Consider the following 17315-nt stretch of genomic DNA (forward strand, 5'->3'; position numbering starts at 1 on the left):
CTAGACCTGCTGCAGGACGCGGTGGTGACATAGCAGTTTGCGTCAGCATCGGACACCCAGTCAGACACCTGCTCCCCAGCCTTGACTAATCTCCCCGAAGGATAGCTATTCAACCAATGCCACTTAATCTAAATACCTATAGAAAATTCTATATCCACAACAAAATTACTATCAGCAACAAAGTAGCTCACGACACAATTTTTTTTTGGTTTCAGCGTAATTTCAGAGAGTCTGGGGGGGAGAAAACAATTCCTATCTCAGGCCAACAACAATAATCAACGCCCAACCTAGACAGTGGGCAAACATTTAAGCATCTGCGTACATATGTTAATCCATGTTTGATAATAAGTCACCAACTGCGAAGCATGTAAAAAGACAAAGCATACGACACGAGTAAGTCGTCCGCCTAGTGTATGTATGTTACAGAATATCCACACTCGCGACATGGCAACACGCACCTTTTCACAGCGCTTGATCGCTTTGCCAATTTCGCGCAGACAGTTCACGTCTATTGAGTTTACCGAATTCATGAGTAAAAATGGAATCACTCACCAGAACACAGGGGACTTCGCGCCACAAGCGAACGTGTACGAAAGGGTGAACCAGTCTGTGCTAGCAACAACCTGGATTCAAGGCGGCGACCATGCGCGATGGGACGAAAAGCTGCCCGAAATATAGGCACCACCGCGTAGTGCGACACACAGCAGTACGCGAACGTCACTATACTTCGCTATGTTCGGACAGCATATTTTCACTAACAGCGCGGACTCAAAACTGGAACGCATATTAAAGGCCGTAAAAGGCACAGATTTGCAGTAGTTGCCACGGTCGATACACATTAAATGTATAGGGCAAAAATCCAGGGCAATATGCACGCAGCCTAGAAGGGAGTTAACGGATGTGTCAACTTGAAATCCCGTGACGTAACGTATGTACCTGGAGAAGAGATATTCAAACGCAACTTTACCGTAAGGGACTTCGCAATAAGCCGCAACGCAAAGTTTTGCCACATATATTCGAATTGCAGGGTCGGGAGTGCGATGTGATCTAGTCTCTGAGGTTGTCTAACATGGCGCTGACGAAACAACGACAAAAATTCCAATGACGATATTGAAGAATAGCGATAAAGCCCGATGCTCACTTCTGATTAAAGGTCAAGCATTCAAGCCAGAGGCAATACGGGCAGCGATAAATTAAAAAAAAAAAAAAACACAGCAAAACAATATACTGTTGGTTTGATTGCCAACTGAAGGTGGACATCGATGAATGACATATATCGATAGATTCATGGGGTGTGCAACTATCGAAGTCACAGGTTCCTGAGCGTGACTCTGTACATTTTAAAAAGGGGAATAGTTGTGGTAGTTGTGAGATCAGAAAAGAAAAAAACAGGGACAAGCGCAAGCCGGTCGCCTGCGGGATAATTAAAATTAAAGACATATAATACATATAAGTGTGTAGAAACCATTAAATAGCTGGACATATATTTTTACATTACATTGTGCCTTTAAATATGCAACAGTTGCCAAATAATTTTTAAAGTTCATATATTTTGGGGTTTTTTCACAAAACTTTGTATGGCTGTCATTTGTAAAGATGTTAGGTACTGCCAATGTGAACAGCAGTTTCACATCTTCAATAAATTTCATTTATTCCGAAAATGTGCTCAGTGTAAATTGACTATAGTGAACATTTGTTTACGAATTTTTCGATATATGTGTATTAACAGTTACAATTTGCGCTATCAAATGATTGTTAAGACCGTTATTTTTCTACAAGACAGGCAACTTAAAAATACCTTAGAGGTCCGTAAGTATTGTTCATTTCTAGACAACAGTATATTGTGGTGTTTTGAGCAAGTTCAAGTGTGTCAAAAGTTATAGAGTTCATTTATTAAATACAAAAAGGTACCTAATTCACTATTACATATCTGAAAATATTTATAACGTTAACGATTGTATATAAGCTCGTGGGTATTATATATTATCTATCTACATATGTATAAGTACATATTGACTAAACACATTTCAATAATAAAGTGCCCCTTACAATCATTGTAATTTATACAAGTGTATATATTCTTACACATATACAAGTGAATGACTCAGCTTGCCCAAACTGATAACAGTGCATAGCATTAAATGCGCATTCATACATGTACATATGTATGTAAAAAATAATTATTTGTGTATTCTTATGGGCTATGACATTGCTGTCCCACACAATCGGAATATTTTGTGGTGTTGTAAGCAATTAATATTGTTATTTTTAAAAAGAAGTATCACAATTTCTTGCGACTAAGCCTTAGTCTATTAGTCTTTAGTTTCTGTACACATATAAACAAAATGGTATAATAAAAATGTGAAAATATACACAAATGGAGGATCTTCGTATATTAATGTTCAGCATAAAGAGCCGTTGTGGTCATATGAAGATACAAAAAAAAATCTACAGTGAAAACTGCGGAGAGCGGACACCCTCTATCGCGGGGTTTTTTCCGGTTATGGAAGTGGCAACCTTTTTAAGAAGTACAAATTAACGCATAGAAAGAGGACATATTCAGGTTATACATTCTGGATCTGCATAAACAGTTGAGTTCTATGCAAACTAGTGACAGTTTTAAAGTAGTGTCAAAACCGGCCGGATCGGAACCCCATATATTTGCAGCTACCATAGAAACGGAACGATCGGAAGGACAGTAGATATAGCAAATAGTTTGTTTTACAAGACATTTTTATCAAATTTTACATTTGTGGGGGGTATTAAATATTCGGAGTGCCAAACCTATCCTTACTTTCTCGTTTTTATTTGCCTATATTGAACGCGTGGACAATTTTTATTTTTAAACAAATAATAACTTCGAATTTTTTATTAAAACACCTTAAATTTATTGGTGCCATTTTAGCAGATTAACGATATACAATGTCCAAGAGCTAGGAAATAAACATGTTGGGTCAGTCAGTAATTTCATTACCATCCTTAACACATTTGTGTCAGAAAAGCAATCGGGGTGAAGGCCAGTTATAGAGGTAAACAAGGAAGAGGTACTAGTCGGGAGCTCCCGACTAGGGGATACCCTGAACCCTCTTCTTCCAACATCAAATGCATATATACATATATTATATTTTAAAAGCTATATGTCAAGTTTGGTGACTCTACCTCTTATCGATATCGATATCGATTTTTATCGATTGCTTGGAAACGGAGTAAGTTATCGATTACGGACGGACGGACGGACAGACAGACGGACATGGCTAGATCGACTCGGCTATTGGTGCTGATCAAGAATATATATACTTTATGGGGTCGGAGATGCTTCCTTCTGCCTGTTACATACATTTGGATTTTGCACAAATACAATATACCCTTGTACCCATTTTTAATGGGTTCAGGGTATAAAAATGCTTAGTATGTGAATTTGATTGCTTCAGTTATTACAGATTTTTCGAACAAAATAGTTCAATATGTAGTATCAGCGTAAAGTTATTGAAGCGTCTGGTATTTTCTAATGACGGAAATATAAAGTTGCATTCTGTTAAATTACCGAATTAAATGGCAACATACATTTAAACTATGGAACAAAATTCAATATGTATAAGTCCATTGCACATGGGCAAAACGAATATAATGGCTAAATGCAAATGCATGTAACTGTAAAAAGATAGCATCTCCGACCGCATAATGTATATCGATTAGTGTTTCACATCGCGTCAGCGGGATTGTGACTGACTGCTGATCTGCGTTAGCGAATAAGGATACATAGGACCGGTTGGGTAATGAGACTTATTACACCTGGCAACAGTCATTACACCTGGTCAATATCAAAATCAGCGTTAGTTGCATTCTTCATTCGCATATATCTTCATCTCAAATCCGTTAATCTTGCTTATTTCGAAAATATATTTTCGAATCCATATTTAGTGAGGGTTTTCGCGAGTTGGATGGCTCGAGGTCCGCGTTTGTTTAAATAAAATTATGAAAAAAATTTTATTCTATTTTGCCTCCAATATATTTCGGTTGCAGATCGGCAAACCGTCTTCAGGGTACTAACACAAGGTACAAAAAACAATTAACATTAACATAACCATATTTATTTATTTAAATTATGTTTTCCCACCAGTAAGAAAATAGTAGTGCACGTAGTTTGGTTGCATATGCATACAAAGTTAGTCCTTTAAGTCTTGCGCGGAGTTTGCTGCCGATTGATATATCGTCGTTATCCGATGCGTGCTGTAAATAGCTGATAGCTATCTCGCTCAAATATTGGCGTTTGAATACAAACACTTGTCCTTTCATGCAGACTTTAGTTAGTTCGGTTTTGCGAACCTTGTTAATGAGTGCATTATACTCAAAGAAAGTGAAAATCAGAATGCCGAGACAAAACAAACGGATGGCATTTGCAAAACAAGGTTCTTAATCAAAAGCTTAAGAGTTTGTTCTATCTTTTAATTAGATTTTATGCTGACCTGGGTCCAGAGCAACTTAGTCGTGCAAATGACTCTGAGAGTGGAATGCGGAGCAAAATAAGGACTTAACGGTACAGAGCTGTATGCGACTAATTGGAAATATCTAACGACAAGTAAACTGCAGTAAAATTATTTGATCAGTTGGGGTTTTTTTTAGACACTTAGATTTTGAGCTTAAAAAGTGTAGAAGGCGGTGGCAACGTAACTTCGCAATTTTACAAACCAAGTCACCTCTCACCTTTGTGGGTTGAATAAAAGTTGGCAGCGCTTTGCCGGCGCTTGAAAAAACAATACATAATACCAATCTATAAGCATTTCACAACCTTCATCGCGTTTCGTTGCCAGAGCTAATAATTAAAAACAGTTAGAAATATAATTACCGGTCGCCCAGGTGGTCCAGAACGACAGCAGTATAATAACATTTGTTGTTACCTAGTACGCTATTCTATCTACAAATGTATCAGGCATTATAGTCTACATATTGGCAACCGTAGCACAATCATCGATGTTACTGAAAGGATGCTCAATCTTTTTTATTGCTTTAACAACATAATGTCACCACATGTTGTCTTGCCTTGAACTTTAAGTTTGTCGCCCCCACTGCTAAGACTGCTAAGACTAGAATCGAGCTGCACTCCCCGCAATCTTTAACGCTAGTTTTGATGTCTTAATGATGTCTTCGTTGTCAATCTCGTCGCGGGTATTCTTCGTGCCAAGGGTAAGCTAATGTGGCTGGAATTTTATATATCCACTCAATACATACAGAGCTTCGACACAAGGTTTAATTTGGCACTGTACAATACACTGATCTATTCAATTATATGGACCGTCACGTCCGTGGCAAATCAAAGTGATTGAAGATGAAAGCATCAAAGCATCAGCACCACTTATAGTTCCTGTTTTATACTCTGAACCAACTTAAAATGTAAAATAAAAGTACTTATTGCCGAGATCATCTAGCCATATCCTTCATTCGTACGGATGTATGAAAGCGTAATAAAAATGTGGAGTCTAGGTTCTCTTATTAAATCACAAAACCATTTGTTATTGTGATGAGCTAAGGAATGAGGCAGCCTTGAATTATGTTCTTAGTGAGTTAGTTGCAAAAAAGTGTACCTAGTCCCTATGAATGAGAACGGCATTGTTTATTTATAGTTTGATTTATAGTCTGATCTTTATGCATTTTTCAGTGCTTTACCTAGTGGACATAACATTTTCAATAGCTTTGTTTTATGAAAAAGCTTTATGTTATTATTATGCGATTATTGTGATTTGTCATTGTTGCACCTTCAAAAAAAAAAGATATAGGCAATTGTTTTTTTTTTTAAGAATCTTAGATTTTTTCGATTTCACGCACCAAATCAAACAAATTAATTAAAATTTTTGTAGCATACCTAATATTTTGTCTTGGTGCCATTTTAGTGATGTAAGGAAGATAACCGATTATTGTAATACATTTTTAAAAATATTAGGTAAAAAGTTTTTAGTTTATAAACATTTTCAATACCATCCTTTGGGGATATGTACATTTGTGTCATCAATTTCAATAGCATGAACAAATTCTCGTTTGGGAAATTAATTACTTCTGTCCTGTCCACTTAAGAGAAAATCTTTAAAGACAATTTTTAAAAATGTGTCAGCGTCCAGTTATTGGAGGGTTTGGTTATGGTCCACACTCCTTATCTGGTGTATATGGCTTTTCTACTTGTAGAGCTATGCTTAAAAAAGCATGTCTAAAAATCAATATTTATTGATTTTATAAAATAGACATCAAAAGAAAAAAATTTTAAAAATGCAAATAGTAGAGAGCATACAATTTATTTTATTTTATTTTTTTGATATATTCAGGCCGTTGGTTCAATCTAAGGGTAATTCTATGGGAAGGTGCAGATGTTGTATTCTCCGCAAAGTTGTGGTAAGCCTATAATGGTGGTATCAACATTGAGGGGCGTTGGTCTGGAAATGCGATTGCTTAATGATGGCAGACCAGAAGAGGAGATCAGCCCGAATGGGGCGCAGTTCGTAGTGGACTTCGATCCCGAAACGACTCTGGCACCAAAGACAATATAAGCACCAATTGAAAACGAAACCGAAAACTAACAAAATGAATTTCGTAGACAGCAAAAGTCACTGCGGTGAAAAACACCGCACATTTACATACTTTTTTGTTTTCATGCATGCATAATTCAGACATATAAACCGAGATGCTTACATGTCAAGGCGGGGACTGAGATCTTCTGTTTAGCATACACTGCAAAAAGAAAAATAAAACAAGAGTCGGAGCTCCCGACTAGGGAATACCCTGAACCCTCTTCTACCAACATCAAATGTAGAATGAAAAATTATTACAAAAAAAAAAACGAGAAAGAAAGGGTATCTTCGGCACGCCGAAGATCTAATACCCTTGCAGACCCAACCTTTTCATGATGCTTATAGTGCTTTGCCCGTATCTAGGAAGCACAGGGAAAAGAGTTATGGCAGCTATATGATATAGTGGTCCGATCTTAATAGGATTTTGCATATATACGAGGAGCATAGTAAAACTAATAAATGCCGAGTTTGGTCAATATATCTTGATAAACAAAATGTTTTTTCATACAAAATCTTAATTTTCGACCGATCGTTCCTATGGCAGCTATATGATATAGTGGTCCGATCTTAATAGGATTTTGTATATATATGAGGAGCTTAGTAAAACTAATAAATGCCAGCTATATGATATAGTGATCCCATCCAGCTGGTTTTGACATATGTGCTGCGTGCAACAGAAATATGGACTTCTGCAAAGTTTCATTAAGATAGCTTTAAAACTGAGGGACTAGTTCGCATAGAAACAGACAGACCGACATGGCTCTATCGACTCGGCTGTTGATGCTGATCAAGAATATATATACTTTATAGGGTCGGAGATGTCTCTTTCTATGCGTTACACATTTTACGACAAAATTATAATACCATCTGCAAGGGTATAAAAAAATAGGTCCCTCGATATGACTCGAACTCGTAACATACCTCTACTGAACAGTCAAAGCAACAATTAAATGCCAATGAAAACAAAAAAGCTTAGAATTTAATACAATCGCAATTGCAATGGAGTCGATAGAATTTAATAAAGACGCGCGTGAATGTGTGTGTGTACATGTATATAGAAATCAATTTGCGTTAGCTGCCCCAACCACGTGGCCAGCTAAAATACATTTTCTTGAATAACTGCTGGGTTTCTTAACCGATCTTGATGAAAATTTCAAGTAGTAGTAGATCTTATAGTGATATAGAATATACGTGCATTCTCTAAAAGACAATTGCATTAAAGTTGTGGTTTAAATTTGTTGTGCAATACAAATTGGTTTATTTACTTGATTTATAACTATGTGGTGGTAGCGGGTTGGTGGCGATAGCTATAAAATGAAAGATACTTGATATATATAGGCTATTCTTGAAGCTACATGTCAAGTTTGGTGACTCTAGCTCCAAAAACCTACGAGATTTGCTCAACAAACACGATCTCAATATCGATTTTGATCGATAACTTGCCCCACAGGATACTAGCAGGACCTACGTTCCAAATTTCAAGTCTCTAACTTTTATTGGTTAATAGATCCTTGCATTCATACATACTGACGGTCGGATGGACACACGGACTCAGCTATTATTGATCAGTATATATATACTTTATGGGGTCGGGGTCGGAGATGCTTCCTTCTGCCTGTTACATACATCTGCACAAATACATTATACCCGTTTTACCCATTTTTAATGCGTTCAAGGAAAATCAAAATATGAATATAGTTATTACATGGTGCGCTATGTGAAACAATTATTTTATTTTTAATTAGAAATGATCAAATAATATCATTCAATTTCTTAGTACAGGAAGGCTTAAAATTTATTTATATATATATATATATATATATATATATATATAATCAACACAGCAAATCCCGAGTGTTGTTGCACTAATCAAAAAACATATAGACTGGACATCCAGTGGAAGATGCTGGGCAACGTGTTTTATATTCGGCTAGTGTACAGTCGCCTTCGTTTTTGTTTGGGTTCGAGACACGCCCGCACGCTCAGTCAGCAAGAGAGTAAGAAATACATATGATTTGAGTAATAGAACGGCATCGTTGTTCCTTTTTATTCGCTCACATTACAGGAAACTGCTTTGTATATTTACCGTTTTACTGTCTGTGTGTGTGTCCGCACAAGCAACTATGTCACGTCGACATTTTGTGCATTTTATCTCGCCTAAGCGTTGGCATGTGTGAATTTATAATACTTTGGACTCGCTATTCATGCATACTTGCATATTTTGTATATGAATAGAAGAATTTTTGCGCTTGTGTGCCTGCCGGCCTGTCCCTTGCAAATTTGACAAGATTTTGGAATCGTAAACAACATATGTAGTTGGGTTAGTGCCAGTACTTTCTCTATAGCTTGGAACAAAAATGTACAAGCTCTGCATAGCTGCGCTAGCGGCGGTCGATGTCTCGATATTGTCTGGTCATGTTATGTTTATGGTAGTATGTGTCAACAATACACAGAAAGTGTACGTTTTAACACGATTGACCGAACATGTATTTTCATTTATATATGATAATGTTCAAAAAGGTTTAAAAGTGGCAGCAAAAAAATATTATCAATTGTATACCAAAGACTTTCCGGTAAAGAAATTACGGATGAAATTGTTATAATCATCCCATTAATGATCAACTCTGCGACAAAAGGCATTGTATAGGACGTTAAGTGGGTGCGTTAATGGGGTGCACCCCAATCATCCAATGCCCTGTTAAAAATCGTGTCACCGCCGCGCAGCTTATTCCTTGCTCTTTTAAAGTTTTCTTTAAGAAGGAGCTTAGAAGTCGCCAAGGGCATGCATATATCAATTTTATTAGAAAGGATTTTAGTCTTGTCTTGTCCGGGTAACTCCTCTGCCATGCCTGCGACGCCTTCGCGGCCAGATACAGTAAGATATTATACTTTTCATATATGAAAAGATTTGCGTCAGTTTCTAACTGATGTCTTTGGCTTTGGTGGCGTAAATTGCTAAAATATGTTAGGTTGATCAGAAAGATTAAAATGTACTCTGACGTTGTATATTTTGATGGAGTGTACACATACACCCACCAACCAAACTGTTCATCTTAGATCCTGGCCTGAATTGCTGTTGTCCAGTGGCGTCATCGGGGAATGAGTATATTAAAAGCGATAACTTTATTTGAATACAGTAGTCAATCATAAAATACTAACTTCATTCCTGAGTGTTCAGATTCTAGTTCAGTTTCCCGTCTAATACCAGTCCGAAGTATTTGGCGGTTTCGCCAAAGGAGAGGGCGAAATTAATTTCGGAGTACTAAAGGTTGGGATTTTGATTATTTTAGAGTTCCGTTTTTAAGCGGACAATTGTTTAAATCTTATATATAACGTCGCAGGATATTTTCTAGTGAAAATGATTGCAAAATCATCCGCATCTTTTAATCTAAGCAAGACATATGACATCTTGCCTGTCACAATCATTTGTAAAAAAATAGTCTGAAGCCAATTAGTACCAGTTGCACCGGCGTGTTGCAGTTTCGCAGCATTTTTATTTTCAGCTCCTACTCAGCTCCTACTTAAGCGGCTTACAGCTTAACAGAAAGTGATTTAGAATCACCTCCTTTGACAGCGATTTATGCGATACGCTATGTCCCAGAAGTTAAGCTCTTATGAGAACTATGGTTGATTTGTCGCGTGATTTTATCCACGAGCCGACAGTCTTCCGTCTCTTTTAAGTGAAAGTAGACTAAGTTTGTAGTTGGAGCTTTCATCCTAGTTGATCCTTTTGGCTTGCTTAAAGAGATCTTTGCTGTTTATACGTAAATCATTTACTAGCCGTGGCCACTACATTGGTTTTTTTTCTTTTTCTTATGTTTATTTGCGGGATAAGAAGCAATCACAGTTGGATGCGTCTATGATGGTTTTAACTGTATCGAGTATGGGCTCTACAATATAAGAGTTTTGAGGTGCTGTTCGTACCAATCGGTTAAGAGGTTGATGAGGTGTTCTTTTTTTGGGGTTTTCTAGGTCAAGCTCAAATGCAATATTATAGGCAGAAAAGCAGTATACTTTTTTTCTGACGAGATTAGCTATGACATGTAATACAATAATCGTCTCTATTGCTTTGCGTCTTTTTTTATGAAAGTGGGATCTGATTCGATGTTATATATATCAAAGAGCCACTAGGACCAATTTAAAACGTATCGCTGCTGTTGGGATATGTATGCTGACAGCAGCCTTATCGGAGCGGACCTTCGCTCCAAGCTTACTGCAGAGATGCCGCTATAACTAAAATTATTGAGCACAAAAATACTAAGAAGTTTTCTTGAAAGATTGTGATCTAGCTCCCAAGGGTAGTAAAACATTTTTAATAAAAAATCTTTCCTTCAACAAGTCAACACTCTGGGATCAGGACGCTGTCGGCTACCTTAAATAAGCGGAATAGGAGAGTAGGGGAACCTGCTTTGCAGTGGTGATAAAGTGAATTTTTGTTCTGCATGATGGTGAACACGTCCAGCTCCGTTTTGGTGGATGCAGGTAGGTTAGAGATCCTGGGCGACTGGCTCATCGTCTTTCTCAATTTTGGCCGTGGCATTCGATTTTTAAACTGTGCCACCAGTATCTTTAATTGGGTCGAGTGATTTCTTTTTAGGCTTAGTGACATTCATAGTCTTTTTCACCTTGATTACTATCGCGTTGGAAGTAGGTGAACTTGGGTTGAATTCACACACTTTACCAAAGCAAGAAAATGGATATAATTATAATTAAATATATATATTTATTTATATTTTGCTATTATATCTAACTACTTTTTTTTATTTTATAGATATGATAGCTAAGCCGTTATAATCTGCACAATGGTTTTACTACGGGGTAGTACACCTGAAGTGAAATTCTTCATATTTGGGATACTTATATCTTTCTTTTGTGCGTCAAAGCAGGTGAGTAATAGAATATATTTTTTGGCAACATTTTTGACATGTTTGTATGGTTATTGTATGGTACCCTATTTGGTATTGGTACATGAAGATCCAATGTATCCTCGAATCGGGCAGTATTGATTAGAGCAGTCTGTCTTGTTAAATTTTAAACTCTGGGAGTAAGCCAGGGTGCTAAAGATGAAGCAGATGACGGCAATAGAAAACTAATACATTAGTTTTAAGGTAATTTTAGACAACTTCAGTATCAAGGGTTCAGAAACAATAAAAGATCTAGCATTAATTTTAAATGTCAGACTGGGACAGAATAGAAGGTAATTTGATGCGAAGATAGGGTCGAAAGGATGTTGAACGATATTTTGATAGAGAAGTTTTATTAGTTTGGGAGACGAATATGGATTTAGAGTAGCTGTAGGACTGGTCACGTCAAAAAACTGATATCTCGCTTGTCTGAAACGCTGCTTACGTATCTGGTGCCTGCAGTTTAAAAATAGTTAAGGTCGTATAAACCCTTACAGAACCAAGTTGTGTTCTGTGCCATCGTACTTTTCGATCTTACTACAGATAATTAACCTTAAGATAATAGTCGGTGTTGTCTTCCTACATACGTTAATTGTTGACGACACATAATGGTTCCCTCTAGACCTACCAGGAATTATCGCCCCCTATTTCTACCCTTATAACCAGATAACTCTTTTATAAATTGGGCACATATCTGACGATGCTAAGCAGACAGAAGATTGCACTAAATATGTTAGCTCATTTTAGCGATCTGTTCAATCAAGCTTTGTCTGAACTAAATGACATAACTTCACAGCTAAATGACCCAATTAATTTATACATTTTCTAAATCAGCATATAGCATATTAAATATTTATATCAGCATATTTAGTTTTACAGGATAATTTTCAATTCCCAATTGTTGAAGGATGATCCGTTAGGCGGATTCTATTCGCGATTTCAGGAGGTTGTGGTTTTATTCACAACTACTTATATGTATATTTGCATTATTTGCACCCTCTTCTACCAACACCAAATGCAGCTCGCAGCCATACCAAAAATTTATATTCGATGAAAAAATATAGCTATATATTTGAATACATTACATTTAAAGACATTTAATCTGTTTATTCTATTACATGTCAAATTGGGTGACGCTATCTCTTAAAAGCTAAGAGATTTGCTCAAAAAAACAGGATTTTATCAAGACCGGTTAAGAAAAATATTTTAATTGGTTTTTTTCTTCATTGAAAATAAATTGTTGGTGTGGCTGTCGAGTAAAGGCGGCGGCAAGTAGTGCGCATTTGGTGTTTCTATATGAGGGTTCAGGGTACCCCCTAGTCGGGAACTCCCTACTGGAGCCTCTTACTTGGTAGTTCTACTTTTAGAGGTGATCGTCTCACGAAAAATTAAGGAAATCTAACAGTTTTACGCGGATATTTACGAAATTATCTTTAAAAGTTCAAAATATTTACGTAAATGACGGCGATTAAACTTTCAATTATATGAACAGATGGACAAAACCAATATATTAATAATATTTAATATTCTACTTCAGACGTGTTTTAGACGCGCCCATTTCCTGCCTTAAATTGTAATGCATACATAAACAACTTTTGTGATTGATATTATTAACTAATAAAGTAATTGATATTTTCCAGGATTGTATCTGGTATGGAGTATGTAATACCGATGCTTCTTATCACAATCAATATTGTTCCTATAATGGTACACCAAAAGAAATGCCTGCAGATGGACTTCAATTGTTAGCAGAAAGATGTAGTTTTCTTCTAGAAGAAAAACAAACTAAATTTTGCTGTGACGTTGATCAGGTACTATCAAAAAGTGCTCTTTAAAATCAGGTGCAAAATAAAAATATTTTTTCTTATTCTTTTTAGGTGAAAATATTAAATAAAAATATTAAACTGGCTTCTGCTATTCTTGATCGCTGTCCATCATGTATGGCTAACTTAGCTCGGCATATTTGCGAGTTTTCGTGCTCTCCAGAACAATCAAAATTCGCAAGAGTTGCTTCTACAAAAAAAAATGATAAAGGTATAACTATTTGATCTTTAGTTTAATCATCGGTTGATTTGTTCATTTTTATTTTAAAAAAATATTAATATATAATATATATTTATTAATATTAATCTGTTCAAAATTTTTTAAAAATAATGATAACAATATTCGCTTCTAGGTTTCTTGAGGTTTATCAATAAATACTTGGTCAATATTTGTACTTTCAGGTGATGACTATGTGACTGCTTTGGATTTACACATAACAGAGGAGTATATAAACAAGACTTATAAGTCATGCGCTCAGGTTGGATATATTTTTGACTTTTTAAATGTTAAGATTTTCGTTAAAAAAGTTTCGTTAAAAGTTTAGATTAATGTTGAACTTTATTCATTTATATAATGAATGGTCAACAAAAAGAGTGTCAACCTTGTTGAACATTAGCATTTACAATCTTAAGCAGAATACAAACATTTCTTTTATCACTGCCGACATGTTGAAAGGAGTATTCTATTTGGTCGTCCGCTGTCTCCACAAACAGATAATTTTGGCAGTGACTATTAGTTTACATTACAATGATAAATGATAGATTATAAAATTGTCTACATGAAACCTAGAACGATTAAAAGTCATAAATATACATTTTAAACAGCTTAGAAGCATCTGATTGGCTAAATACCAAATTTAGTTAAAGCTTAAAGCATCTTGTAGAATATATGGAATTGTCTTAAGTTGACACTACATTCATAGATGTGAATGACAACAAAGGCAAAGTGTTTGAATAAAATTAGAAGACTGCTTATCATTCACTACGAACTCAATTGAACCACAAGCACGTATTAATAGAAAGAAATTTATACAAATATGTTCATGGCCTCAAATCCCACTTTTTTTGATAATTGGGGTATTTAATATGTGAAGGTGACATCCAAAATGAACGAATTGTTCCCAATATGAAGAAGGAAATAGAATTTGAGTTATTAAGGATAATGAATGGCGAAAAAGTCCTGAATAAAGTAACAAATATTACATCTTCGCCGACATATGTAATCTGCATGAAGCAACAAAAGGAGATTTAGAAGTTATCTGTAGAACTTCTATTCGCTATTGATTTAACTGAATTATAAACACGGTATATATATATATATATATCATGGAAGAGGTCGCTCTTAAAGACGACTGCAAGTAAGAGGCTATAGGTAGAAGTTCCTGAATAGGGGATACCCTCTTCTACCAACACCACAAAGAACTCGCACTACAAGCTCGTTTGCTTTAGCAAATCGGCCCGCCGAAGATTAAATACTCCTGTAGACATTTCTTTTTTTGCAAATATGTAAGAATAGCTCGATGCTGAATTGTTGAAATATCTTTGAAAACATACTATTTTGCTTCCTATTTCAGCCATCTCTCCTATAGCAGCTTATATAATGGTCCGATGTTGATCGGATTTTACAAATATATGAGGATAATAATGAATTTTGATAAAAATTTGCAAACATATGAGGATCATAATAAAATTAATTATAAAACCTTAGCCAAGGAGCATAAAGAAATTAACTATGAAACCTTGGTCAAGTTAGTTAATAAGCAAAAGGTTTTTCATACAAGAACCTACTTTTCGACCGATCATTCCTATGGCAGCTATATGATATAGTGATCCAGTTGGTTCCGACATATGTACTGCGTGCAACAGAAAGAAGCACTTCTGCAAAGATTCAAAAAGATAGCTTTAAAGCTGAGAGACGAGTTCGCATTGAAACATACAGATGGACATCGCTGTATCCACTCGGCTGATGATACATACTGATCAATAGTATGTTTATTTTATGGGGTCGGAAATGACTCCTTTTTTGCTTTACACATTTCACGACAAAACTATATTATCCTCTGCGAGGGTATAAGAAGGTTTCCATATTAGAACCAACTTTTTAAATGATTGTTCCTATTGCAGCTATATGATGTAGTGATCCGTTGGTGATAACATATGGCATACATATATAAAGGGTATAATAAAACTTAAAAATGCAAAGTTAGGGTAAGATAACCTTATAAACCGATCGTTCCGATGGCAACTAATTTATATAGTAGATCGAGTCTGATAAGATTTTTGCATTTTGTGTAGGGAAATCCAACGATCTAATTCTTAAAGACAGCAACCCTATTATAAAGAGCATTAGCATCTTCCGCTAAGCTTAACTTACCCGCGCATTTTGAATGCACAATGAAGAAAATGCTTAAGATGAGTTACAAAAATCTGGTTTTGGTAAGGATTTGTACACCTTTTTGGGATTATTGTTCCAATGCAATGCAAGAGTAAAAAGAGTATTAGATTAATTATTATGAAGACGAGAAGCGCAGCACCAGCATGCCGCTGAACGCAGATAGAAAGTAAAGCACAATTTGAAAAGTCATAAGAGTGCAATTTATGTATCAGTTGAACACAAATGCAGCGATATGCATTTGAAATATACAATAACAACACACAACAACACAGCTACTTGATTAGGCGTAAAAATATACAAATTTAATTTACTTTGGACTTCAACAGCTAAAGTTCGACTTCTGCCAAAGGAATTTTATAAATCGTTAAGTTAATGACTCCCACTTGCTGGCACTATACATAGAGAATCTCCGAACCCGTACAGTATTTATATTCATGACCAGAAATAATAATCGAGTTGATTAAGCTATGTGCGCCTGTCTGCTTGTACCTACTGTATATCATATAGGTTAATTGATTGGAAATTATTGGAAATCTAATTGTTTTTAAATTTATATTTTATTAAAATCCTTTTTCATTTTTTATTTTATCCCTTTGTCAAAAGAATGTTCATGGTAACACTATATATATATTTCTTTTTGTTTTATCGCTCTCTATCCTTTTATTAAGGGCATATTTTATTACAGATATATGAGACGTTTTTCCACATAGACTAGTTTGAAAGTCTGTTGATGTGAACAAATAAAAATAAAAATTATTTTTATACTTAATTCCAAAAGTTATATTTGTAAATTGGCGAATATTTTTACTTTCAGGTGTCTGTTCCACAAACCGGTCAATTAGCATTGGATCTGATGTGCGGGACCTATGGAGCATCACGATGCAGTCCTACAAAATGGTTTACCTATATGGGAGATGTCAATAATGTATATGTTCCATTTCAAATAACATATATTCAACATCCAACAAACTCGACCACGAATAAATTTACCCCATTGAATCCTAAGACGATACCGTGCAATGAAGCAGTAAATGTAAGTTGCATGATTTAGAATTTCGTAGAAGCATTTATTTTTCATACTCGCTTGTCGAATGCGAAAAGGTTGGTAAAACTTGGCTAAAACTCGTCGTTAGTATTAGAACTAAACACTGAATTTTGTCAAATTTCTTATTATTAAGAATGTTAGAGTTACGATTACGTTTAAACCTACCGAAAGTTTTATGATTGCTTCCACTTTTGACTTTTATTATCCTAAATCGATTGAAACTGGGTAAAAAGGGTAAAATGCATTTGTGCAAACAGGTAGAAAGAAGCATCTCCGACCCCATAAAGTGTATATTTTCTTGATCATCATCAATATCCAACTCGTTCTTTTCATATTTATTATGTTTTGGTTTTAGTTTGAAAATGTTGCAGCAAATAGCTTTTTCGCAATTTCAAAATTTGTACAAGCTATTTCCTTTTAATACAATATATATCTTTTCACAGTTTTGATAAAGTTTTTCAAGAATTCGACAGTGACGATCGCCTATTTTCAGAAGACGTAGGTGCAGATTGCCTGCTAAACGATCCAAGAATGGAGCTGTTATCAGTGCACTAACTGAACAAGAAAATCGGTTAAAGCGGACGTTTTAGG

At 35.6% G+C, this 17315-nt stretch overlaps 1 protein-coding gene across 1 annotated transcript in view; it reads left to right on the forward strand.

Annotated features, from left to right (window-relative positions):
- Nucleotides 1-1828: 1828 nt before the first annotated feature.
- Nucleotides 1829-17315, forward strand: part of LOC115769286 (NPC intracellular cholesterol transporter 1) — a 52219-nt gene continuing 36732 nt past the window's right edge. The window contains exons 1-6 of the mRNA XM_030714009.1: nt 1829-1907; nt 11329-11443; nt 13102-13272; nt 13339-13495; nt 13687-13763; nt 16494-16712. Of these exons, the coding sequence (XP_030569869.1) occupies nt 11360-11443; nt 13102-13272; nt 13339-13495; nt 13687-13763; nt 16494-16712 (708 nt within the window). The 5' untranslated portion in view covers nt 1829-1907; nt 11329-11359. The remainder of the gene's footprint in view (nt 1908-11328; nt 11444-13101; nt 13273-13338; nt 13496-13686; nt 13764-16493; nt 16713-17315) is intronic.

Source organism: Drosophila novamexicana, unplaced genomic scaffold (assembly GCF_003285875.2).
Source record: "Drosophila novamexicana strain 15010-1031.04,08,12 unplaced genomic scaffold, DnovRS2.1 tig00004549-arrow-arrow-pilon, whole genome shotgun sequence".
In the NCBI taxonomy this organism is placed as follows: Eukaryota; Metazoa; Arthropoda; class Insecta; order Diptera; family Drosophilidae; genus Drosophila; species Drosophila novamexicana.